The 24,343-nt window shown below is 54.8% G+C and overlaps 9 protein-coding genes across 9 annotated transcripts; 5 read left to right on the top strand and 4 right to left on the bottom strand.

Annotated features, from left to right (window-relative positions):
- Window positions 1-408: 408 nt before the first annotated feature.
- LMH87_003752 (uncharacterized protein) lies at window positions 409-1,268 on the top strand (the record flags this gene model as incomplete). The annotated part of the gene is made up of 3 exons (XM_056194870.1): window positions 409-607; window positions 768-1,109; window positions 1,186-1,268. The coding sequence occupies 3 exons, from the start codon at window positions 409-411 to the stop codon at window positions 1,266-1,268; spliced, it is 624 nt and encodes a 207-aa protein (XP_056048554.1).
- Window positions 1,269-1,416: 148 nt separating this feature from the next.
- LMH87_003751 (uncharacterized protein) lies at window positions 1,417-2,825 on the bottom strand (the record flags this gene model as incomplete). Its single annotated transcript, XM_056194869.1, has 4 exons — window positions 1,417-1,562; window positions 1,642-2,468; window positions 2,558-2,715; window positions 2,781-2,825. 4 exons carry the CDS (start codon window positions 2,823-2,825, stop codon window positions 1,417-1,419), a joined length of 1,176 nt encoding a protein of 391 aa, XP_056048553.1.
- A 657-nt stretch (window positions 2,826-3,482) lies between these two features.
- On the bottom strand, window positions 3,483-7,880 carry LMH87_003750 (uncharacterized protein; the record flags this gene model as incomplete). Its single annotated transcript, XM_056194868.1, has 2 exons — window positions 3,483-7,700; window positions 7,788-7,880. 2 exons carry the CDS (start codon window positions 7,878-7,880, stop codon window positions 3,483-3,485), a joined length of 4,311 nt encoding a protein of 1,436 aa, XP_056048552.1.
- A 1,055-nt stretch (window positions 7,881-8,935) lies between these two features.
- Window positions 8,936-10,654, bottom strand: LMH87_003749 (uncharacterized protein; the record flags this gene model as incomplete). The annotated part of the gene is made up of 1 exon (XM_056194867.1): window positions 8,936-10,654. The coding sequence occupies one exon, from the start codon at window positions 10,652-10,654 to the stop codon at window positions 8,936-8,938; it is 1,719 nt and encodes a 572-aa protein (XP_056048551.1).
- Window positions 10,655-10,951: 297 nt separating this feature from the next.
- LMH87_003748 (uncharacterized protein) lies at window positions 10,952-11,969 on the top strand (the record flags this gene model as incomplete). Its single annotated transcript, XM_056194865.1, has 2 exons — window positions 10,952-11,268; window positions 11,321-11,969. The coding sequence occupies 2 exons, from the start codon at window positions 10,952-10,954 to the stop codon at window positions 11,967-11,969; spliced, it is 966 nt and encodes a 321-aa protein (XP_056048550.1).
- A 537-nt stretch (window positions 11,970-12,506) lies between these two features.
- Window positions 12,507-14,389, top strand: LMH87_003747 (uncharacterized protein; the record flags this gene model as incomplete). The annotated part of the gene is made up of 4 exons (XM_056194864.1): window positions 12,507-12,794; window positions 12,851-13,988; window positions 14,070-14,204; window positions 14,265-14,389. 4 exons carry the CDS (start codon window positions 12,507-12,509, stop codon window positions 14,387-14,389), a joined length of 1,686 nt encoding a protein of 561 aa, XP_056048549.1.
- Window positions 14,390-15,323: 934 nt separating this feature from the next.
- LMH87_003746 (uncharacterized protein) lies at window positions 15,324-18,018 on the top strand (the record flags this gene model as incomplete). The annotated part of the gene is made up of 3 exons (XM_056194863.1): window positions 15,324-15,634; window positions 15,697-17,649; window positions 17,742-18,018. The coding sequence occupies 3 exons, from the start codon at window positions 15,324-15,326 to the stop codon at window positions 18,016-18,018; spliced, it is 2,541 nt and encodes an 846-aa protein (XP_056048548.1).
- A 632-nt stretch (window positions 18,019-18,650) lies between these two features.
- On the bottom strand, window positions 18,651-19,722 carry LMH87_003745 (uncharacterized protein; the record flags this gene model as incomplete). The annotated part of the gene is made up of 4 exons (XM_056194862.1): window positions 18,651-19,238; window positions 19,302-19,411; window positions 19,481-19,606; window positions 19,671-19,722. 4 exons carry the CDS (start codon window positions 19,720-19,722, stop codon window positions 18,651-18,653), a joined length of 876 nt encoding a protein of 291 aa, XP_056048547.1.
- A 732-nt stretch (window positions 19,723-20,454) lies between these two features.
- LMH87_003744 (uncharacterized protein) lies at window positions 20,455-21,856 on the top strand (the record flags this gene model as incomplete). The annotated part of the gene is made up of 3 exons (XM_056194861.1): window positions 20,455-20,647; window positions 20,713-21,617; window positions 21,683-21,856. 3 exons carry the CDS (start codon window positions 20,455-20,457, stop codon window positions 21,854-21,856), a joined length of 1,272 nt encoding a protein of 423 aa, XP_056048546.1.
- Window positions 21,857-24,343: the final 2,487 nt, after the last annotated feature.

Raw genomic sequence — 24,343 nt, 5'->3', positions numbered from 1 at the left:
TGTGGCGTTTCTTCTGCATCATGTGCGTGAAGATGCTGTGGTGTAGTCAGTTGCAACGAGGCCGATCCAGCATAAGGTCTTGCAATTTTCAACGAATTTACAAAGTAGCCAGATTCTATGCGCGCTGTAAATGGACAAGGGAATTGAAGATGGCAAAGATGATTTAACGGAATTCATAACGACTTGCTGCAGCCCTTTGTAACAATGTGCAGCGCAATGCTGCGCTCAGCCGAGGCCAACAAAAAAAAAGTCCCCAACTATTCCCTGGCCCCCGTCCCACTACAACCAAAGCTCCAAGCTTATCAGTCAGTTCGCTGGGACCGTTTTTACATCTTCCCTCCTCTCCAGCAACCCATCGCCATCGCCAATTGCTCCCCGACAGCACGACCGCTCATTCGCAAACCGAAAATGGCTCCCTCGTCGCCTCTCCGAACGGGCTACCTCGTGCTCTACAACACCGTGTCCGCCGCCGCCTGGGCCGTGGTCCTGTACCGCACCGTCCTCACATGCCTCAACGCCGGCTACCCCTACACCTACTTTGAGGTGGGCGAGTGGACGCGCTGGACGCAGACGGCCGCGTGCCTCGAGGTTCTACACTCTCTCTTCGGTATGTCTCTTCTTTCCCCATCTCGGTCTACATGTCGGGCGACAGGCGCGCGCGACGCATCCGACTGCCTACCGCCAATGCGAACGGCCCCGGATCGACAACACCACCAATACCCCCCCCCCCCTTTTGCGCACGCGCGATGCTAATGCTGTCCAAACAGGAATCGTCCGCGCTCCCATTTCCACCACCGTCATGCAGGTCATGTCGCGTCTGCTGCTCGTCTGGGGCATCACCTACCCCTTCCCGTTCGTCACGCAGGCGCCCTTTTACGCCTCGATGCTCGTCGCCTGGTCCGTCACCGAGGTCATCCGCTACTCGTACTTTGCCACCAGCCTCGCCGGCTTCCAGCCGTCCTTGCTGACCTTTTTGCGCTACAACACCTTCTTCCTCCTCTACCCGCTCGGCATCTTCTCCGAGTGCTCCCTCATCTTCATCACCTCCAAGTTCCTGCAGGGCATCGAGCAGTACATTCTCTACGCCATTCTCGCCATCTACGTTCCTGGTACGTACCTACCGAAATCGCGAAGCCTGTGTCGGCGACGGAAAATGCTAATTGTTCTTCCTTCTGCTATAAACAGGCTCTTACACGTTGTACACGTACATGATGAAGCAGCGCTCCAAGGTCTTTGGTGGTGCCCAAACCGCCAAAAAGACCCAATAAACAAACTACAACATCAACGAAATCGCGACGCGCAATCGATCCGATCCACGCTGTAACAATACGAAAATTGACGTAAAGTAGTAATGCCATTCAGGGCCTTTTAATACAATTACTCAGAATACATGTTCTAGCCTGCCGTGTGCTGGTGCTATGCCGGGGTCACTTCCTCCTCGGGCTGGGGTATCTCTTCCGTGCTGCTCTCGTACCAATCATTGTGTAGCCATTTCGTGATGTGCGCCGCCGCATCAATCAGCAATGCGTCGTAGCCCGGATTCTCGTCTTCCTCAAACATGGCTGCAATGCCCAACAATGTTAGCATCCTGCGTAACTCTTCCTGCTGACTGTCAAAGGCCGGGGGGGGGGGGGAACATACCTGTATGCGCACCGATTTCGTCCGTCGCCTTGTCGTTGACGGCCGGCTTCCACTCGCCCGCCGCCATGGCGGTCGGTACGTTGCAAAACGTCCGGTCCTTGCCCAGGACCGTCCCCACGACGCTCGTCTGCTTGGGCGCCGCCGCCCTGCCCAGCCGCGTGTACAGGTTGGCGAAGCCGAGGTGCATCTCGCCGCTCAGCTGCACCATGCACTGCACGCGCTTCTTGAGCTCCTCGGCGCGCGCCAGGCAGCCCACAAACTCGAGGTGCGACGTGACCGACGACAAGCCCTGCCCAATCTGCTCGCGGTTGAGCCACGCCGCGGCGCCGCCGGCGGCCACGGCCCCCGCCGCGCCGACGAGCATGGCCGCCCGTCCCCACGCCGGCCAGCCTCCTTGCTGCTGCTGCTGCTGTGGCTTCTGCGGCGCAGCAGCGATGGCTCTCGACGACGATGATCTTGTCGCGGCCTGGTTGGCGCCCCAGATGCTGGCGCCCAGGCCGCTCAGCTGCGTGAGCGTCGCCGACGCCGCCTGGTAGTGGCCCTCGGCGCCGTGGGCCACGACGCCGGGCGAGATGCCGAGAAAGGGCGTGTCGAAGGCCAGCACGCCCTGCACGTACGGGAACAGCATGCTGCTAAAGTTGGGAATCTCGGACTTTTCGATGCCGTCCTCGGAGTAGATGGGCTTCTCCGACGCGATCCCCAGCAGCGACTCGACCGCCATGATGCCGCCCATGGAGTGCCCGATGAGGACGGTTCGCACCGACGGGTCGAGCGTGGGCGAGGGCGTGCCCGCCGCAACTTCCAAATCAATGACTTTTTCTTCAAGCCTGGGGGAAAAGAGTCCGTGGTTAGTAAAACAGGTCGGTCGCCCTCTTTCATGCCGAGGCGCAAGCCCAGCCGGGTCTCTGATGCTCACCATGTGCGGAAGCGCATCACGCAGTCACCCAGGTCTCCGCGCGTCTCATATTTCGGATATACCAGCACCTTGACATCGATTTTCGGCAGCTCCTTGGCCACCATGTCCCGCAGGTGCTCTGTGAACCGATAGTTGTCTCCAAATGTGAGGTTGCCACCCTAGTGAGTTTCATTAGCGGCAGCCGGTACAGGGCCCGTGGCGACCGTTTTCAATTAATACATACTCGGAAGCCATGGATAAAGCACAGCAGAAGCGTCTTCCTTGCCATGATGCTGCGTAGCTACGCGTCCAACGGTAGCTTGTTAAAGCAATGGTTTATTGTACGAATTGAGATGTCAAAGCCATGTCGGTCGACTGGCCGAGCTGCGGCAGTGGCTTAGCGGTTCCAGAACTACACGTGCGAAGCTTCCTCCATCGTCATCGGTTCCACCAATCGCTGGAGCCATTCACACTCTTCTGCGCGGTATCTTAGTTATCACACAAAGAGGTTCACCAGAAGCAGGATAGCAATACCAAAGTTGACTTTAGAGCGTCTATTACAGTACATTTGTCTCCTAATCTAAACAAAACCCGCAAAAGCAGCCTCGCAAACCCCGTTGGTATAGATCCGCGATCGCAAAGGTCCCTGCATTTTATTCCCAGTCTGCAATTTCCCATTCGACGACCTCTCCTCATCCCTGCTGCCTCGCACCCCGCAACACACATGCGCTTGTATCGCACGAGCAGTAAATAAAAAGAACGGTTGGATCCCCAAAACGCCGTAAACACACATATGAACAAATCCGCTCGTGCGACATTCCTGCCACCGTCGCCAAAATCCAGGTCAACCTTGCCAGTATTGCGCCGCCGAGGGACTTGAAAAATCCCTCCAATTCCTTGGCTCGCATCCAGTAATACATCATGCTTTTTCCTTCTTCGACGGTTATTACTCGCCCTCACTCTGTCCAGCGGATCGCGCCCCGTTGGCCTCCCGCGCGCTGCTCGTGATGATCTTGATACGAGTGCCGCTTGGCTGCGGTGTGCTCTCGGCAGCAGACGGGGCAACTGAACTCGCTTTTCCGCCCTCTTCCAGCTCCTGTAATCCAGGGTTGGCATCCATTAGCTCCTGGCATTTTGTCGTGAAGAACTCATTCATTGTCTTTGCATCCTGGTACAGAATACTGCCGTCTTCATTGTACGTTTGACAGTTGCGAATCATCAAGTCAAAGTCCTTCCTCATGTCGCTCAGAGAGTTGTACTCCTCCTTCTTGATGCGCGTTTGAATCTGGTTCATGCAAATGGGGTTGGTGATGATGAGGTAGTAATCGGCGTAGTCCCGCTTAGGTGGCAGCTTGATAAAGGGTCCAATGATGAGGCGTTTGCCAGCGTCAGACTCGTCGTCCTCGGCAGGCGGCTCAATATCGTCGACTTCAAGGGTCATCAAAGCGTCGTACAGAGATCGTAGGCTCTTTTGCAGGAGCTCACGCTGTTGGGGATTCAAGCGAGACTCGTTCGCACCACCCTTGCTAGGCCGCCCTTGAGGGCCACGGCGTTTCTTAGTTGGCGGTTCATCATCTCCATCCTCAGCCTTGCGCTTCTCATTTTTGCTGCCCGGCTTGCGGCCACGCTTCTTGGGTGTCTCAATCTCTTCTGTGCTGGCGCGGCTAGCGGCAGGAGAGTCGTCCAAGCCCCCCTTCTTCATTCTGTTTGTCTCGCGCCTGTCTTTGCGAGCTTGCTTGCGTTGTGCCGCCGCCTCTGGCGAATCTTCGTCATCATCAACCGCCATGAGCCACTGCTCCTCGGTGAGACCATCGTCGTACTTGACCTTGGTGCGCTCGCGGGCACCACGACCAAGAATGAGATCTTCTGGCTCATCAGGAACAGGGTTGCCTTCGTTGAGGTAGATGAGAGGCAGCTCGTCTTCGCCCATCAGTCTGGACTTGCCCTTGGGCCCGTACGTGGGGTCCTTTGCGCGTTCCTCGTCGATGGCCTGGAACTTGATTATCTCGTCATCGCTACGTGCCAATAGCATATTCAACTCCTCGTCTTCCATCTCTTCTTGCTCGCCAGACTCTGCCATATCAGCAGTCTCCAGCAAAGTTCGAAGCATAGCGTCTCGATCCGTTTCGGAGGACTTGTTATCGAAACGACCAGCCTGAATGACCTTGCCATCCATGTCCAGCTTGAAGCGAGCACGTTCAAGAATTTTCTCTTCAACCGAGTTGGAACTGATCAAACGCAGAATTCTGACTTCGTTTTTCTGACCGATACGATGAGCACGATCCTGAGCCTGCAAATCCTGGTGAGGATTCCAATCAGAGTCGTAGATGATGACAGTATCGGCAGTCTGCAGGTTCAGACCAAGACCACCGGCACGGGTGGAAAGCAGAAACATGAAGTATGGGGAATCAGGGGCGTTGAAATCTCGCAGCAGGTCCGAACGCTCGTCAGATTTGGTAGTACCGTCGAGACGGAGATATTCCATGCGACGGTAACGAAGATAATCCTCCATGATATCCATAATGGCCGTCATTTGGAAGAACATGAGCACGCGATGGCCGGTTGCGTGGTACTTTGGCAAGATTCGGTCCAGAAGCTCAAATTTGCCTGCCGTTCGCCACAGAATGTCATTACTAATGCTCAAAGGGTTCATGACATTTTCAACCTCGTCGAAAACGAAGGGATGGTTGCAAAGTTTGCGCAACTGCATGATCATGTTGCTGAGGCCACGGGCACCGGCCTTGCCACTCTTGCTATCGCTGACGGCAATCTTATTGTGGGTGACCATTTGCTTGTAGAGCTTGGACTGAAGGGCAGAGAACTTGCACTTGATGACCTTCTCGGTCTTGTCCGGAAGATCCTTTTCGACATCCTTCTTCAGACGGCGCAGAAGGAATGGTCGCAGAACCTTGTGTAGGCGGCGAATGACAAGAATCTGCTCTTCTTCTGTGAGCTCGATCTTGTCCTGTCCACCAGTATTGGCAAAGGGAGTATTGAACCATTCATCGAATGTCGTGGCAGATTTGAAAATGTTTGGCAGAACGAAGTTGAGCATGGCCCACAGTTCTGATAGGTTGTTTTGTAGCGGGGTACCGGTAAGAATGAGGCGGAAACGGGTGTTGTAGTATTGCTGAATGGTCGCGCTCAGCTTGGAATTGCTGTTCTTCATACGATGACCTTCATCGATAATCATGTGGAACCACTTGATCTTGCTTAGAACTGGTCTGTCTTTGATGATGTATTCGTAGGTAGTCAGAAGCACTTGGAAACGCCCCTGGCGAATCTTTTCTTGCTGCAGCTTACGAGTGTTGGGAGGGCCTTTGTAGACAATGCGGCTGATGCTGGGTGCCCATTTCTCGAACTCGAGGTTCCAGTTAGTGAGGGTACTCAGAGGGACAATGACGAGATATGGCCCGGTCTGTTGCTTGCGCTCAATGAGATAGGTAATCAGACTAATGGTCTGAATCGTCTTTCCGAGACCCATTTCGTCTGCGAGGATACCATTCAGGTTATTGTTGTAGAGCGATATCATCCACTGAAGGCCCTTGACCTGATACTCCTTGAGTTTGCCACCAACGAGCATGTTGGCCTGCTCAGTAACTTCTTCACGAATCTTGTGGGCAACAGCATAGTAGTCGATCTTCTTGCCGCCAGTCTCTTCATCCTCCTCGTCCGGCTCGGATTCGGATTCTTCGGCCACAAAGTTCTCGGTGCCGTCGCCGTAACGCTCGGCAGCTTGTCTTTGCTGTGCCTTGACAGACGAGGCAAGTTGGTGCAGGAAACCATCGGTTTGACGCAGCAAATGTGTGATACGGGTATCCTTGGCCTGGTCGAGTAGTTTGAGGTAGGCTTCTTCGTCGTTGGCCTTGAGAGCCTGCAGACGCTGCTTGGCGGTACGTTCGACGCGCTTCTGTTCTTCCTTCTCGATGTTGAAGTGCTGAGAGTACATAAGACGGCTGAGCTTGTGGAATTTAGTGCGCTGAGCATTGGCGGTCTCGTGAATTTCAGCGCGTCGGTTGTAAACGGCACGCAAGAAGTCAGAGTGCTTCTTCTTCTCGCGATTCTCACGAGCATCACGCTGCTGCTTCTCCAACTTTTCAGTAATGCGCGCCTCGCGAACGTTCTGCTTCTTCATGCGACGATAGTTGGAACGGTTTGTCGTCATTGCCAGGTTGTCATAGTGCAGCATCTGACGGCCAACCTTCTCACGGAGTGCGCGCTGTTTAGAATACAAAGCAAGCTTCTTCATCTCAATGATGGCCCGTCTCTTGAGATCATCATGGACCTCAAGGTCATCGTCGGTGACGTCGATGTGGGCAATGTTGGCGGGGGTATTCTTCAGCTCAGCGTAACGCTGGCTCATGCGGTTGAACACAACAACCTCTTTCTCGTATCGCAGATGCTCGGCATCGATACCGGTGGGGAAGATGCCGGGGATGAACCAACGGTTCTTGCGCTGCGTGTGATCGAAGTAGTTGATGGATGGGCGAACCATGTTGGTGCCGTACGGAGATTTGAGCGCCTTATAGATGTGCTGCTTCGGCAGCTGGTTCGCCTCATCTGAGGCAGCGACATCAGCACCATTGGGTACATCTTTACCTCCTTCGACAGTAGGGACCTTGTTTGGTGTAGACACCGGAGAATTGGCGATGGTGGTTTGGCGGCGCATACGTTGGTTGAAGATGGCTTGTTGTAGCTGCAGGGAAACGCCAGCGTTCTTGCCTAGCAGCTTGAAGGCGTGAATTTGCTGTCTGAGGAGAGCAAGTTGCTGCTGACTGAAAAGATTCGAGGCACCGGCGGCTGGTGACACGCCAGCAGTCGGCGTGGCCACGGAGTTTTGAGCCGGCGCAACAGCAGCGCCTTGGGCCTGAGGGCCTGGCTGCCCGGGCTGCGGTGTCCCTTGCTGGGAGCGCTGAGCCTGGGCGCCATTAGCAGCACCGTTTGGCATAGCTTGCATCTGCTGGTGCTGCTGCTGATGCTGCTGCTGCTGCTGCTGATGCTGCTGCTGATGCTGCTGCTGATGCTGCTGCTGTTGTTGCTGCATCATCTGCTGCTGGTTGCGTCGCATGTTGTGTTGTTGTTGAAAGCTCGCAAGGAACTGGTGTGCTTTGATATATTCGGGGTCGGATGGGGGGACGCCCTGTTCCTTCATCTGCTTAAGTTTCTGTGTACACGGTCAGCAACGAGCCAATTGGAGTCACGGCAGCGCTGTGCGCAGCGGGGACGAAATAAAACGCGTTGGGAAGCATACCCGGAATACTTCTTCTGCCTGCTGCTTGGTTGCGCCAGCAGGCATAGGGCCCCCTGGGTGCTGGACACCGGGTGGTGCTTGCACAGACGCCATGGTTGCGGAGAGAGCAAAGACGCGCGTCTGTTATGAGCTGTAACGTATGCTAATAAATTGCGCTTTTATATCTGTTGCATATCGAGATGGGCCGCGGTGTGGTGGCTCGTGTCGCAAAGGCAGAGTCGCGAGCCAAGATGGGTGGGCGTCGCGGTAGTGAGCGGGCGCGGGCAAGGGCTAGAGAAAAACCGAAGGGAAGGGCAAAGCACGCGTCGGGGGCAATGCGGATGCGCTGGGCGTGGCGACGAGGGACTTTCTAGAGGCGAATGCCACGGTGTAGCGAGCGCGTGGATGGGAGTGTGAAGGGTTGGGCGTGGCAGGGATGCTGAGGCTCCGGCTTTTGATGCTGGGCTACCGCGTGGCGTGCTGGACGAAAACGTCAAGCAAAGGGGGATTTCAAGCGCAAGGGAAGGAAGAAAAGTGTGAAAATGGCGATGCGGCGCGTCGGGGACGGTGCCACGGGTGCGGGCGGCGTGTAAATCGCGTGAAACACGACGGAGCCGGGAATTTTGAGATGGATGCCGATGGTTTGCGACGGACCTGGCGATTTTTTGGATGCGCGCACTCGCTGGTTGATGATGGGGAGGTGGTGAAGACACAGGACACGAGTTGGGGCGTGATGGCTGGTGCTCCCGTGCAGCCGCTAGCCACGGTATTTTTCAGCACGGGCCCCTGCGCAGGCCGAATCCTGCCTGCGCCTGTGCCGGTGCCACGGGCGCTCAAGGGAGAAATTTTGCATTAGGTAAGCTGCTCTATCTACCAGCACGTGATCCACTCTCGCGTGCTGTTCTTGCCACAGCATGTATGTACCCATGTACCTTTGTACCTGGCATCGGCTGGACAATTGGCGCTGTCACTTTTCTTGAGAGGTCGAAGCAGCACATAATCGATCTTACACAACTACATTTGTAGTGTGCAATATTACGTCGTCTCGCATTGTTGCGCATGCTTGACGCTGCACGGCATCCGCGCTTTCAGCAATGCGCCGGTCGGTGACTAAGTAAGTCATGACAGCTCCGCCGTGGCTTTGGGTGTACACTCATCTCGCTTCACCTTCACCTCTTGGCCTTCTTCTTATCCGGACCATCGGCCTCGTCATCGCTGATATTTGCATACTGCGTCTCCGGCTGCGTCTTGCTCCATGCCTTGGTAAACATCGGATCACTCTTGGCCTTGTCAGCATACTTTAACAGAGCTTCGCGAGGGTCCTCGTGAAGCATTCGCGCAAGCGGTATACTCTCTGCGACATGCCTCTCATCGGGCTGGCTGCGCTGGAAAGGTGTCTGCTGAGGGACGTGTGGACGGCGTGGGTCCTTTGAGCTGCCGCCGGCCGCGCCAGTTTTCCTCGGCGCCGCGCCCGGTGTAATGATAGAGTCGCCTGACATGCCCATCGACTGGTCTGTAGTCAAGTCAGAGTTGTCGTCAATATGTCGCTTCTTCGGGGCGCGTGACATGACTTCAACTGCTCCTCTTGTCGACTTGTTGGGGTTATAAAGTACACGCGTCTCCGCGTTCGCAGACCCTGTAACAATCTGGTTAATCTTGCGATGCCAATCCACAGTAATAAGAGGTGAGCCAGGTGTAATGGGCGTAACGTGTTCTGGTTGTAGATTTCCGGGGTTCAGAATATGAAGGTGGCCGGTCGCGGAGCCCGTGATGATGCTTGTGGAGTTGGGCGCATAGCGAATATTGGTCGTCGGGTGAGCGTTCGACGTCGATGCGTGAGATACAGTTACCAGAGGCTTGGTAAATTTTCTCGTATCCCATAATTTGATTAAGTCGTCTCCTCCCCGTGTGACCACCATGCGTCCGTCGCCGGAAATATCGATGCCTCCTGTCCATGTCTGCGGCTTATGCGCTCCTAAAATTTCTCCGGCTGGTCTTGAAAATGGTCCGTTGCCGCCGTACATGACGAGCGTTCCGTCGAGGGCAGCTCCAATCAGCACGTTGTTGCTTCCTTGCGCTGGCGTTCCCCACGCAACGGCAGTCATTTTCGATCGTCCTGCCGAGCCCGCCGTCTTTGATTTGAACACCACGACTTCCTTTTGCGATCGCTTGTTGTTGACGTCCCAAATTCGTAGGGTACTATCTGTGCCGGCTGTAACGAATTGATTCTTGTCTGTAGGATGCCATGCTCCGCCTGTAATTTCCGAGATATGGCCCTTTGTATTATGCATATCTCGCATATACATGTCTCCCTTGACGAATGTAGTCAGAACATCGCCATCGCGAGACAATAATTTGGCTTGCGGATGTGCCGAAATGCAAAGCAGGACACTCCCAGCTTGCGGGTTGAACTCAATGTGGTGAATTGGATGTGACTCTGCATTGTCTGCAGCCTTGGCTTCATAAGGGTCTACTGTTCGGAAAGCTCGAATCGTCGTTGGCGTCATGGAAGAAAAGTCGTGGAGCTTCACAGTACAGTCGGTCGAACCTGTCGCCAGTCGGACTCCAGAGGGGTCAAGAGACACGGTGGTAACAGTGCGGCTGGCCGTCGGAATCACCATCTCGTGGGAAACTGGGTATTCGTCGCCATCCTCAGAATCATCGTCGCTGTCGCTGTCGCTGTCATCTGAACTGGAGGCGCCGCTCTGTTTCGTTTGCTGTAGCGACGCTGAGGGCTTTTCCTCCACTACTCTGCGGCTCTTGTCGATCTGCGCCGCAATATTTGTCGTCTTATCCTTCTTGCCAAAAGCCGTTGGCAGAAATGCTCGCATGGGATCATCCGCTGCCAAGTCCGGGACCTCGACCTCGAAATCGTCGTCGCTCGGCATGGCGGCTGCGGCGACAAAAGACGCTCAAGTGATGGAGAGAAAGGAAGAGGGGAGCTGCCGGGGAGAATTTGTGAAAGAGATTGAGTGGCTGGATGTGTCGTTGCTGGCGGCCTGGATCACTGGATCAGGCACTATTAGCCTGGAATGCGCCTGTTTGGGTGGAACCCGGGAAGCTACATGGGCGACCTACCCTGGGCCTAGCACAACCATAAACTCGCAACCTTCACACGACTCGAAGTCGTCTTCCCATCTCCCGCCAGCTGGCGTATAGCTAGAGGTTATTTGTCCCGACTCAATATGGCGGTCGATCCCCTCACGGACGAGGACGAGCAGTACGACTCGGCGAACGACTCGGATTTTGCGCCTGATGGCGAACCCAACATAGTATCCTCTGAGGACGAGGGCGAGGAAGGCGAGGAAGGGCGAAAACGAAAAAAGTCACGCAAAGATACGACCGATAAATCCGCCATTGCAGATGACGATGTCGTTTACGAAAATTCCGGCGATGAGGCCATTATTACCAAAGGCAAAAAGAAGTTAAAGAAGTTAAAGAACGCAGATGATGAGGGTGGCGAGGGTGGGTTGATCAAGACTCGGGCGCAACGGGCAGCTGAGTAAGGGATTCCTCTGACTCTGTGAAGGATGTTTACTCACATATCACCATAGGAAGGAAGAGCGGCAATACGCAGCAAATACAGATCCAGTGACGGTCGACGTCGATGCCATTTGGAAGCAAATGCTTTCCGGCCAGCCCATTGAACCAGAGACGACAAGAGAAACCAACGTCAGCCAGGCCATTTCAACAGAGATTTTTCAAGAAGCCGAAAAGCAGGATGACCCCCCCGAAATGATCAAGATCAAGCGCACCTATAACTTTGCCGGCAAGGTGCACACCGAGGAGAAGACGGTAGCGCGCGACTCTGCCGAAGCCAAACTTTATCTCGCTTCTGAAGAAGGGCAAGCAGCGGCCGTCGCCGCCGCCGCGTCGCCGCCCAAGCGCGCGACTCGAAAGGCCTTCCGCTCCGCGTTTGAGCCCATCGTCACCGACGCGAGTGGTGTGCGCCGGCTCGACCTCAACCTGGGCATGGCGGCGCGACTGCAGGCGGCCAAGGAGCTCCAGGCCAAGAAGCTCAGCACGGTGGAAAAGAGCCGCATGGACTGGGCCGGCTACGTGGACAAGGAGGGCATCCAGGACGAGCTGGCGCTCGCGGGCAAATCCAAGCACTCGTTCGCGGCGCGGCAGGACTTTTTGGCGCGAAGCCAGGCGATCCGCGACGAGGACTCTCGGAGGGCACGAATGGCCGGGCGAACGTGAAGGCAGTGTTCGAGAGAGGCTCTTCACACGTTTCTCAATAAGCGCCGCTCACCTTTATGCCACCCTTGGTCACATCTGCGTAGCGTCGCCCACGAGGCGTCCTCCGTATGTGCCAGGCTAGTGCATCGCTACTTTCACGGGCCAGCATACACGGCACCATTAGCCAACGAGCAAATAAGGCTCCGTGCTTGAAGCTAGTATCCTCCATTCCGGGAGTAACAGGGCAGGATACGAAGATGCGATACTGGAGCAATGGGAAGGATACCGCAGCGATGAAATGCGACCCTAACATTCCATAGGACGGTGCGTATTGCGCAGGGACATCGCAATAGCCCGACTCATCTTTGTCTTGACTTAGGCAGAGATATGAGAAGGCTGGTAGTACACCTGAGCATTATTCCTGAGAGATGCGGCGCAGGCTAGCTGTACCCCGCAACTGCAGAGAGCCTTGTGGCATACTTCAATCCAAGGACATTTGTAGGGTCCCATAATACAAACAAGACTCAAACACAATATATATAATGCGCAATATAAAAAATGGCCGAAAATAACAACTCGTCTACTTCGTGGCAGCAATCAGCAGCCCAGAAAAGAGCGGCTGTTCACGCCTTGATCCCCGACGCCTGGCGCATAAGCCAGGTGCCGGCTACTGAAGAGCGACTTAATATCGCCGGCGACTATATTCGACAGCTCCTGAGTATTCGCGAGACTGAAATTACAGAAACGGAAGCGACTGATATTTTAGCGAAAACCACAAGTGGTGCATGGACAGCTCGAGAAGTGGCCCTGGCATTTTGTCATCGCGCCGCAATTGGCCATCAATTGGTACGCAGGATACAGAGCGACTGTGCCAAAGCGACGCCTCTCCTTACTCGTACTAGGTCGCCTGTCTTCACGAAATCTTCTTTGATGCAGCAATGGCCGAAGCTGAACGATTGGACGAATACTTTGCCAAACATGAAAAGCCCATCGGCCCGCTTCATGGCCTACCCGTAAGCTTAAAGGACCAGTTCCACGTCAAGGGGGTCGAGACAACCATGGGATACGTGGGATGGATTGGCACTTTCCAAGGAAAATCGGACACTGCAAAAGAAAAAGTGTTCGAGAGTGAGCTCGTGCGGGAGCTGAAAGAGCTTGGGGCCGTGCTCTTTTGCAAAACGACGCTCGCGCAGGCCGTCTTCACCTTTGAGCCACTGAACAACATCTGGGGATATACGTACAGCCCATTGAACAGACGACTACTTGCTGGGGGCAGCTCGAGCGGGGAGGCAGCGCTGATTGCCATGCGCGGCAGCCCCTTGGGAATCGGAACGGATTACGCCGGTAGTATCAGAGTTCCTGCCAGCTTGAACGGCTTATACGGTCTGCGACCGTCTTCAGGGCGCTTGCCGTACCAGGGCGCTGCGAATAGCAACGACGGGCACAGCATCATGAGCTCGGTCCTTGGCCCCATGTCGACATCGGTTGGCGCTCTACGTGTCATGGTGCAGGCGATCTTGAGCCAGCAACCTTGGCTACACGATCCACTTGTCGTCGAGATGCCATGGCGCGCCGAGGATCACATCTCGAGGAGAAAGCTCTCATTCGGTATTTTGAGGCAGGATACAGAGGTGGCACCTCACCCTGCTATCAGTCGCGCAGTCAACTTGGTCATTGCTGCGATTGAGGCCATGGGGCATGAGGTTGTGCAATGGAAGCCTCCGCTTCACGCAGAGATGTATCAACTGAAGAACGAAATCAGTGCTTGTGATGGCGGCCACAACATCCACGGAGATTTACGTCTGTCGGGAGAGCCCCCTGTGTCACGTATACCGATGACGTTTGGGACGGAGCCCAAGGAGCCAATGAATGCAATGGAAATTGCCGCGCTGCACATTCGGAAGCGCGAGTATCAGAAAGAATACATGGAATACTGGAATAGCACGGCAAAAGTGACGTCTTCGGGCAGACCCGTGGATGCCTTCATCTCGCCGTTGATCCCATTTACGGGCATGCGGCCAGGATGGAACCGCTTTACAGGTGCGACCCAAAGGATATTTTTGCTGAGATTCGTAAATGAAATGACTGTGCCAGAATTGCTAACGCGAGGCATTTTTGCAGTCAACTCGTCCGTCGTCAATGTCTTGGACTATGCAGCGTGTGCTTTTCCCGTCACGGTCGCGGACAAGACAGTCGATGTGATGGACACCGGCTACAAGCCACGGAGCGAGCGCGATGCTTACAACATTGCGATGTGTATGTTGTGGACTCTCTCCTGCTACGGGTGAATTTTCTATTAATGCGGCGAGTTGGTAGACGACGCGGAGCTATACGACGGCGCACCCGTTGGACTGCAGCTGGTGGGACGAAGACTGCAGGAGGAAAAGGTACTGGCTTTGACAGAATTGGTGGCTGACGGGCTGGCCGAGATGCGGTGTTGAAACTGGGCTCGGTGAGTAACTACCGTTGGCGGAGGGCAGGCTTGTTGGTGATGAGAGTGTTTGGCATTGGGTTGTGTGTTGTTGGTGAAGAGCAAAGGATGAAAGCACCTAGTCGTTTCAGACTAGTTACATCGGCGATCTGAGGACGGAGTAATCACTGTATCGATGGCAATCTGCAGGCCCGACACCACCAAAGTGTAGCAGGTTTTTTTTAGCGGGACGCAGTAAAAAAGAAGCAAGCCACTGGCACACTGGAACAAGACAATAGCGCGGTGAATGGCTGGCAGCTAGCAAGCTGGGTGGGTTACTCTCACAAATTTACAGTGGCCAGCCGCGGCTGCAAGCAACAAAAAAAAGACTGGGACCCGCCGCCACGCTAGCCATCTGCAGCTCTAATTGACTGAGGACTTCTGTGCATGTCCGGAGAAATAAAAAAGGCAATCAGAATCAAGTTATGTGCAGCATTGCTTCTTTTCTGCTAGGAAGAGCCCAAGCTAGAGAAAACGCTTTTGCTACCCACCGGCCGCTCTGCGCTGTCTACGCGTCAGTGACATCACGAACTGCCTTATCCAGACCCACGCCCTGCACTATCTTTGCCTTGGCAGCCAGTCGGCAGGGTTAGCTTAGACAATTCTTAGTACCTACCATTTGGGCACGCCCCATCGCCACCACACTCCAACTCACCAGCCAGAATTTGACTTCCCCATTTCCCATATCTTTCGGCCCTCTAGAAAGCAATTCCCCTCGCATCACATCGACCGCGACCGCTACAACGCATGTATATCTCGACATCCTGACGGTCCAAGTCTGTCAGTCGAAGCTGGGCACTTCGGTTCGATACCTGACTATTACAACGGGCCGCGCAGCAGACGGAAGCCAGCTGCGGCACCTCCGTCATTGACTTTCGCTTGCTTTTACCTACGCAGGCGCTGAAATGGCCAGCAATCGCTTCAAGCCACTCGTGGACACCTCCATCACCGCATCCCCCGCTCCGACCTCTGCGCCTGCGCCCTCCACCGCTGGCGCAGAGTCCTCCGCCACCGCGAAGCCCACCCGCGCTCCCCGCAAACGAAAAGGTCACCGCGGTGGCAAGAAGAAGAGGTCCCGCCGCAAGAGCTTTGCCCTTCTCCATGGCGACAGCCATGATGATACCGACAGGACGTCTTCTGCCGGAGGCTTCTACAACCACCCGCAGGGAAATCTCAGTGGCGCTAGCATTGACAGCGAGATTCTGCTAGACCATCGGTGCGTCTCGCCCTCAACCCTTTGCCGCCATGCATGCGCCATGTCCGCTAACTCTTGCATAGAGAACATACACCGCTACGCATTCGACGTTCCTCGACCGTTGGTGATCGATTTCAGAACCCCCTCCCCAGCGTCAACAGCCGACTGCGCTCTGTCCAAACGCACCACGGCGGTGACAGATCTGGTCCGGCGACGCCATGGGACGAGAATACGCCGTTACTCCCTGATTCTGCTCGACTAAGTGCTGCTGGTGCTTCCAGCTACGGCGGCGCGGATAGTAGGACGCAGAGGAGCAAGAGCCGCAGATCGTCGACAGTGTCTTCCAGCACAAAGCTGGCGGCCGCATTTGGAAGAAAGGACCAATACAATGTAAACAATCCTCCTTCCGTCCCCGGATCGCCTACCTTTGGTACCCTCAATCACCATAACGATATGACATTTGGCGATGTGATGCTGCGGGACGAAATGGCCATGAGGTCAGGTAGCCCAAAGCGCGACATGGACGAGGAAGAAAACTACTTCAACGCCGAGGATGGCCATCGACACGATGACATCCACAGCCCGCACCCTGCCGCCGAGGCCGACGTCTGCTTCCCGGCCCATGGCATGTCTGAGCTGGGTGATGATGAGGGTACTGCGCGTGGGGATGGGGCCCAGCACAGAGCTCGCCGCCGCCGACGGCAGTGGCCGGACTTGTCTGTCCTGGAGGAGTGGAGGCAGTTTGAAAAGGAAGATAGAAGTGAGGAGCGCAGAGCAAAGAGGATTACGGAACCTCAGCTCATCAACGGCCGCCTGCGCCCCGTGCGCAAAGGCTGGTTTCAGACCGACGAAGACGTCCCTTATCGCTTCACCTACTTCAATGAGGAATTCCAGAGCACTATCCACAGCCACACCATATCAGAGCTCGTGCAGCCTGGAGGAACTTTTCGTGAGCTCTTTATTCCTGACCATCGTGTTCTCACCGACGACGAGTCTGATTCGGGCGACGAAACCATGTCCATCCCATCACGAGCACCAAACGCAACAAACGCATCTGGAGGGCCCGAACCCGACTCTCGTCGCTCTACTCGCCAACCCTCCGTATCTGAGTCCGCTCGCGGAACATTCTCTCCGCCTCAATTTGCACAAATGGCACAGAACCAGCCTCTGGTAGACGTGTCCACGCGTGATAGCTCCAGAGCGCCGTCTGTTCGGGCACCGCTGGCTGCCGCAAGTGGACTCCATAACTCGGACAGCATGATGTTCAAGCCGCTACCGGAGCCTCTCGACCAGGGTCCCAAGCCGGAAAGGTCGATCCGGTACGGAGACAGGCCCGTATGGTGGCTCAACATCGTCTGCCCCACGGAAGAAGAGATGAAGGTGATTTCCAAGACCTTTGGCATTCACCCTCTGACCGCAGAGGATATCATGGTGCAAGAGGCGCGCGAAAAGGTTGAGCTCTTCCGCCACTACTACTTTGTCAACTACCGAACCTTTGACCAGGACATTAATAGCGAAAACTTCCTGGAGCCCGTCAACATGTACGTCGTCGTCTTCCGCGAGGGCGTCCTCAGCTTCCACTTTTCCATGACGCCGCACCCGGCCAACGTGCGGCGGCGCATCCGCCAGCTGCGCGACTACCTGCTGCTGTCGTCGGACTGGATCTCGTACGCCATCATTGACGACATCACCGATGTCTTCCAGCCGCTGATCCAAAATATCGAGGACGAGGTCGACGAAATTGACGAGGCCATTCTGCGCCTGCACTCGCCCCTAGAAAACGCCGACGAGAGGAAGGACGACGCGGCGACCATCACCGAGGCGAGCGGCGACATGCTCCGCCGCGTGGGCGACTGCCGAAAGCGCGTCATGAGCCTGTACAGGCTCCTGGGCAACAAGGCCGACGTCATCAAGGGCTTTGCCAAGCGCTGCAACGAGCGCTGGGAAGTGGCGCCCAAGTCGGAAATTGGCCTGTATCTCGGCGATATTCAGGATCACATCATCACCATGACTTCCAATTTGAGTCACTACGAAAAGTAGGTTTCCTCCCTTTTTGCTTAGTACACCTTTAATTCTCTTTTGGCCATACTTTATTCTCGTTATTTCTTTTCTAACTTGCAACTCACAGAATCCTGGCCCGTGCCCACGGCAACTACCTCGCGCAAATCAACATTCGCATGAACGAGCGCCAGGAGCAGACGGCCGACGTCCTCGGCCGCCTCAGCGTCATCGGCACCATTGTGCTGCCCATGAACATAATCACGGGCCTCTGGGGCATGAACGTCTGGGTCCCCGGCCAAGAGTACGAGGGCAACCTGCAGTGGTTCATGCTCATCACGGCCGGCCTGCTGTGCTTTGGCATCGCGTGCTACCTCATTGCCAAGCGCGTGTACCAAATCGTCTAAAAATCAGAGACGAAATACATCTTTTTTTCCTTTTGTTATTATTTCCCTCTGGGGAAGATGGCGTTTTTCTTTTTCCAGCCATGTAGGTGTCAATATCGTGGAGTATTTTGGACAGACAAAAGGAAAGGCCTGGTTTCATGATTATTACAACCAATAGTATACGACAACGAAACAGCGAGGATGGAGGAAAACTCAGCTTTGTTTCTTCACTTTTTCTTCTTCTACGGCACGGTTCAAGCATGTCGCGCATGGGATAGATTGATTTGAGTAAACGACAAGCAGAAGGAATGTTATATATAGTACAGCCACGACGTATGATTTAATAGCGTCTCATAGAATCATGTATCACCATAAAATTTTTATACACAGCATTGTTCAGATTGCTAAAACGAGTTCAATAACTGGAAATGTATTCTTGTACTATCCCGTCTATCTGCATTTTGACAGTATCCTATATTCGGAAATCTGTCACATCTCCCATGAGTGGCTGCGTCATTACGCTGGTTTTGTATTTTTGGTTTCTTCTTTGCCAGTATCAAAACGCCAAACACCGTAAATCAATGGCCCTTTTATCCAAGGGACTATCGCCGTCTCCCAATGTTTTTTCTCTAAACCTTCATGATTGCAGAACATCATCTTCTCCCTTGGCCCATAAACGCAGCACGAAGCGCCATAACTTGTTGCTTTTCCACTTCGGGCAACATGTCAATCTGTGCCTGGGGGAGCTCCATCAGTGCGCGCATGAGGCCATCCGAGTCCTGGCCTCCAGCGGCTGCAGCACCAGGAGCGGCAAAGGGCATGCCACCGGCCACCGGTGTTGTGTTGTTTGTAGGCGCCTGCGGGTATCCGGGCATGACCGGCGCGCCGCCATAGTTTGCGGGAGGCTGTTGCGCAGCAGCAGCAGCGGGAACACCCGGCTCAACGACCGACTGGATGGCTTCGGGCGACACCAGACCCATGAGCAGCAGCGCCTGGAAGACGGCGTACGAGAGCTGAGGCGCCTGTTGCAGGAGCTCCGAGGCGCGTTGGGGATCTGAGGAAGCCAAAGTCTTCATTTGTGTGAGGATATCGAGCAGTTGCGCGGGTGGGAGTGTGTTGAGCGTTCGTGAAATGGCATCGGTGCAGGTCAGTCCAGGTGGGATATCCTTGCCGGGTGGCAGCGGCGGCAGAGACGACGGCTGGGCCATATGCGAGGCCCCGTTTGAAGTAGTGGTAGCACTCTGCATCACGGTTAGCGACGTTTTGTTTTATCAGACTCTATCCGCCACAGGGTAGTCACTAACAGGTGTGTAGTCGTCGTCCGCGGCCTTTTGCTCGTGGGAAAAGTCGACGCGGAGCTTGCGACCCATGATTTCGTAGTCGTTGAGGTTTCGAACGGCCGAAGAGGCAGAGTCTAGCGATGAGAAAAGTTAGATGGGCCGAAGTGATGAGCAGTGCTCGTGTGCGCCGCCGGGTGTCGTACCGGTGTCTGGGTATTCGGCAAAGCCGAAGCCCTTGGGGCGGCCTGTTTCAGAGTCGTAGACTAGGCGGAAGCGCTCAACTTTGCCGGCGTCGCTGAAAATGTCGGTGATTTGCTCCTCGGACAGTCCTGCACCAGCGATGTTAGATGAGTCGCGAGGGATGAGGCTACCGGGCGGAACGCGCCAACGTACCATATGGGATGTTACCGACAAAGACAACCCGGGACGGTGGGCGGGTCGACATTTTACAAGGTCAGTTTCTAGGAGGGTGCGCGTCTGGAAATCCGCTTCAGCGCGCGAGGCAACCAGGCTGATGGGAAGGCACCAGTAGGTTCGAAGTGGCAGGTCCGTTTGTCGCAGTTCGTCGTCTACTTGTCGCGGCAGCTGGATCAAGTCGGTGTGCAGTCCAGAGCAAAAAAGTGCGGAAATGTTTCGGATGCTATGATGTGGAAGCACAAAGCCAACTTGCGCAGCCGAGGAGTCGCTGGTCGGACAAATTACTTTTATGATGAGCGTTGTGATGGGCGTTGTTCATCAGACGGCAGCTTGCTAGAAGCTCCAGACTCTGCTACCTGGTACCGGCGATTTACCGACCCCAGCCAAAAAATTGAGGGTGCTGCTTGTACCTAAAAGGATGCCCGGTCCACTGTAAATCGACCCCCTGTCGGCTGAAGGTGCGCTAGCGCCGGGCTGGAGCTGGAAAATGGACCCGTGGCAGTCAGCGCCTCGTGCCTTTTACTTGCGACTGTGGCCTTTCAATGCGACCCTTCTACCACTTCGATATCAGCCGCATCTCGACGCCTTTCGCCAGCTGTTGCCATCCTCTATGACTCTGGCAGTCGAGGCCAATTGAACTCATCCCTTGCATCAATTGCCGATTACTTTGCGGCCATTGTTTCTTTCTTTGAGCACGACTGTGTCGCATCCTGCAGCCACTCTCTAGATCGAGATCCTTCCCCTCCGAGCTTCGCCCAAGATGCCCGCCAAGTCGCGATTTACAAGGCTTGACGCCTTTACCAAGACGGTCGACGAGGCTCGAATTCGAACAACCAGTGGAGGTGTCGTCACCATTGTCTCCCTGCTTGTCGTCTTGTTCCTAGTATGGGGAGAATGGGCCGACTACAGAACTGTTGTCATTCGCCCTGAGCTCGTCGTCGACAAGGGACGAGGTGAGTTGCGCAAATTAAAAACAGACACCTAAATTGTCAAGCAACTAACACGAGGGTGCCTCCAGGCGAGCGCATGGATATTCACCTCAACATTACATTCCCCCGCATGCCCTGCGAGCTCCTGACCCTGGATGTCATGGACGTGTCTGGCGAGCAGCAGCACGGTGTCGCCCACGGCGTGCACAAGGTCCGCCTCCGTCCCGAAGGAGAAGGCGGCGGCGTCATTGACGTCAGCTCGCTGAATCTGCACGACGACGCTGCCGAGCACTTGGACCCAAGCTACTGCGGCGATTGCGGCGGCGCACCGGCCCCAAGCAATGTCAAAAAGTCCGGCTGCTGTAACACGTGCGAGGAGATCCGTGAAGCGTATGCTCAGGTCTCCTGGGCCTTTGGCGACGGTAAGGCCTTTGAGCAGTGCGAGCGTGAGCACTACGCGGAGCGCCTGGAGGAGCAGCGCCACGAGGGCTGCCGCATCGACGGTCTCTTGCAGGTGAACAAGGTCGTGGGCAACTTTCATCTGGCGCCCGGCCGCAGCTTCAGCAACGGCAACATGCACGTCCACGACCTCAAGAACTACTGGGAGACCACGGGCGACAAGAAGCACGACTTTACGCACTACATCCACCACCTGCGCTTCGGCCCCCAGCTGCCCGAGGCCGTGGCCAAGAAGATGGGCAAGGGTGCCACGCCCTGGACCAGCCACCACGCCAACCCTCTTGACAACACCAAACAGCTCACCCTCGATCCCAACTTCAACTTTATGTATTTTGTCAAGATTGTGCCCACGTCCTTCCTGCCCCTAGGCTGGGAGAAGATGGCCCGCACCATGAACACCGACGGCAGCGTAGAGACTCACCAGTACTCTGTCACTAGCCACAAGAGAAGCCTTACGGGGGGCGACGACTCTGCCGAGGGTCACGCCGAACGTCTTCACTCGAGAGGCGGTATTCCTGGCGTCTTCTTTTCTTATGTAAGTGATGACCTATCGATTTTCACACTGACAACCGAAGATCTAACCTTTTTTCTTTCTTTCAGGATATTTCACCCATGAAGGTCATCAACCGAGAGGAGAAGGGCAAGAGCTTTCTCGGTTTCATCGCTGGGCTCTGCGCTGTTGTTGGCGGTACTCTCACTGTTGCCGCCGCCGTCGACCGCGGCCTGTTTGAGGGCACGACGAGACTGAAGAAGATTCGATCAAAGAACCTATAAGATGCGCCGAATGCGAAATCACCTCTTGAGGTTTTTGGGTACCATGTTGTGAGGAGGAGTTGTCGTAGCATTTTGATCATTTGGCGTTTTTTGAAGTTTTGGCATGACCTGTTATTTTTTTTTTCTTTTTTTTTTTTGCTGGCCGAGACAGATATCAAAAGTCGAGAGTTGAAAGCAATTCAAATCCAATCCATAGAGCAGTGGTGTACTACAAGGGGAGTCCAAAGTGTTGTTGAGCAAAGACAGAGTAAAGAGAGAGGCATAGAAGGTGCCTGCTTTAGAGCTTTTGCTATGGTAGCAACAAAATTGCACATGTTTATATCGAACATCTGAACCGTCGCATCTGTGGAGAATGTCCAGCGTCTGTTGATCTACTGTGCGACATGGAAAGTGAGATTGGCTCTTTGAGTTGTGTCGCGCCGTGACACACAGCGCCAGGACGGGAAGAGCTTGCTCGTTCTCTGCTAGTCTGTCTGGTTGTCTGGCTCTGGGGCGTTGGCTGGTGAGATTGAGGGGAATTACGTGTTCGGGAGTGTTCAGGGAGAACATGTTTCACCCGAGTTGGCACCAATGTAGTTGTTATAGTATATGTATGTGCGTGCGAGTATGCAGGTCCATTAGACAAGACACAGCGCGTCTCTCATGTGCGGATGACCCAGTAGTATTACTTTTGCGAGAGGATAAAGTGTGTGGAGAGGAGACAGAGGAGTTCAGGGGTGCATCTGGCCTGGCTGGCTTGGCAGCTTGTGCATGAATCGTTTGAGCAGAACAGGAGCAGGTTTGGTGTCAGAATAGGCACAGATAATAAGAAACAATCGGAGTATCTCTTGCAAGGTGGGGGACGAACCATGAATCCCTACACAGTTTTTTATTCCTGGTTTCCTTTATTAGGTTGGTTATGCGAGGCTGGGTGAGTGGCGTCGCTGCAGAGTGATTGTCTTCTTTTTTCGGGTCGTAAGGCTGCATTTTGCATGAACAGGGGCGTAGTTAGACGAGTAGACAAGAACGGGAGGGCATTTATTAGCGAGAAAAGAAGTCAACGGCTGTTTTTGTAGCGAGGTAAAACGTCACATGCAAGGAGGCATGGATATTGTACGTAAGACTGCTTAGCGTGGGATAGGCGTTCTTGTCGCAAATTTGAAGGATCTCCCTCATCCAACATGCCAAGCTCTTGTACCTGTACCAGCAATACAGTAGAGCCAGATTGACCTGGGAAAGAACGCTGCAGAAGATGGAGTTGACGGCGGTATTTGGATGGGGGCACGAACCGAAAAGGAGATTTGGCGGCTTCTGAATACGAGCTCAGACGCGCTTGTCCTTTCTCGCGTGGCTACCTAGGAGCTACTTTTAGCAAAAAAAAAAAGCAGCATAGTCAATGGCAGAACAAAGCCGCCAAAAGTGCACAATTGCTGATCTAGAGTTCGAATATGGCCCAATTCTGGCCGGCCATGGCAAGGAAGTTGGATTGGCATCTGGCAGAGGTCGATATTGAGATGAGCGAGCCCCTGCCGGTCCTATTAATAGGTACCTGAATAGGGGACGTGCCGTGTCTGGATAGTACCGACTCCAAGGTGCCGCTGATCTAGTAGTTGACGGCCACACGGTGTAGGTAGAAACAGAGCGGCCGGTAAGTGAGTGCCAGTGCCAGTATCCGTAATAATAAACTTGAAAATACCATACGAGGTTGCTGGCGAATGCGTTCTCAGCGGTTGTTTCTTTTCTTGTAATGCTTCCATTTGGTGGAAAATCAGGTACCGTCACTGGAGAGCCATGGCGGGGCGGCTGGAGCGCAGAGGCCATCCCAACGCCACAGGGTGCATGGAGACTGCCAGTCAAAGTGCTGAAAGGGTCCAGCGGCGAAGGAGTCGAGTCCTTCAACTCGACTGCAACTGCTCCGTTGGACCTGTCAAAGTGCTTCGCCCTCCGCTGTTCGTCTTGCACTGGCGGGCAGTGGCGTTCCTCCCTGGTCTGGCTGCCCCCACACAGCCACCACGGCCCAGGCACATTTGCTGGCCGCAGCCCACTAAACAGGGCACCAGCAGGCCCAAACGCTCGTCGCCAAAACGGCTCTTGCTGCTGCTCTCAGTCTAGCCCGGGGCCTAGCAGCACTGCTAATCTGCTCTGTACCACGGTAATTACACCGCGGCAACTTACCATTTGGGCAGTTTTCGCTGTTCCTCTTTTTTTTTTCAGCACGCCTGACCCACTACCTAAAACCACCAAAAAAGCCCCTTTCCAAGCACCTGGCCCAGGGGACCCCCAAATGTCTCTCCCCCAGGCTGCGGGCTCCTCCTTTCTGCAGGCACCTGCCGCTACCGCAAGTGCTGTGCTGCCACAACTGCTGCCGCACCACCTGCCCGTCGTCAGGTTACCCCCCCTCTCTCCACTGCGCTGCGCTGCTACGCTGGTGAGTGCCTCTCTGGCGCGCTGCCAACGCCAGCAGTCCTCCCCAGCTGCATCTTAATTTGTTCCCGTCGACATATCGCT

The sequence above is a fragment of the Akanthomyces muscarius genome, chromosome 2 (assembly GCF_028009165.1).
Source record: "Akanthomyces muscarius strain Ve6 chromosome 2, whole genome shotgun sequence".
Classification (NCBI taxonomy): Eukaryota; Fungi; Ascomycota; class Sordariomycetes; order Hypocreales; family Cordycipitaceae; genus Akanthomyces; species Akanthomyces muscarius.
This window is presented reverse-complemented; position numbering and strand designations above follow the sequence as displayed.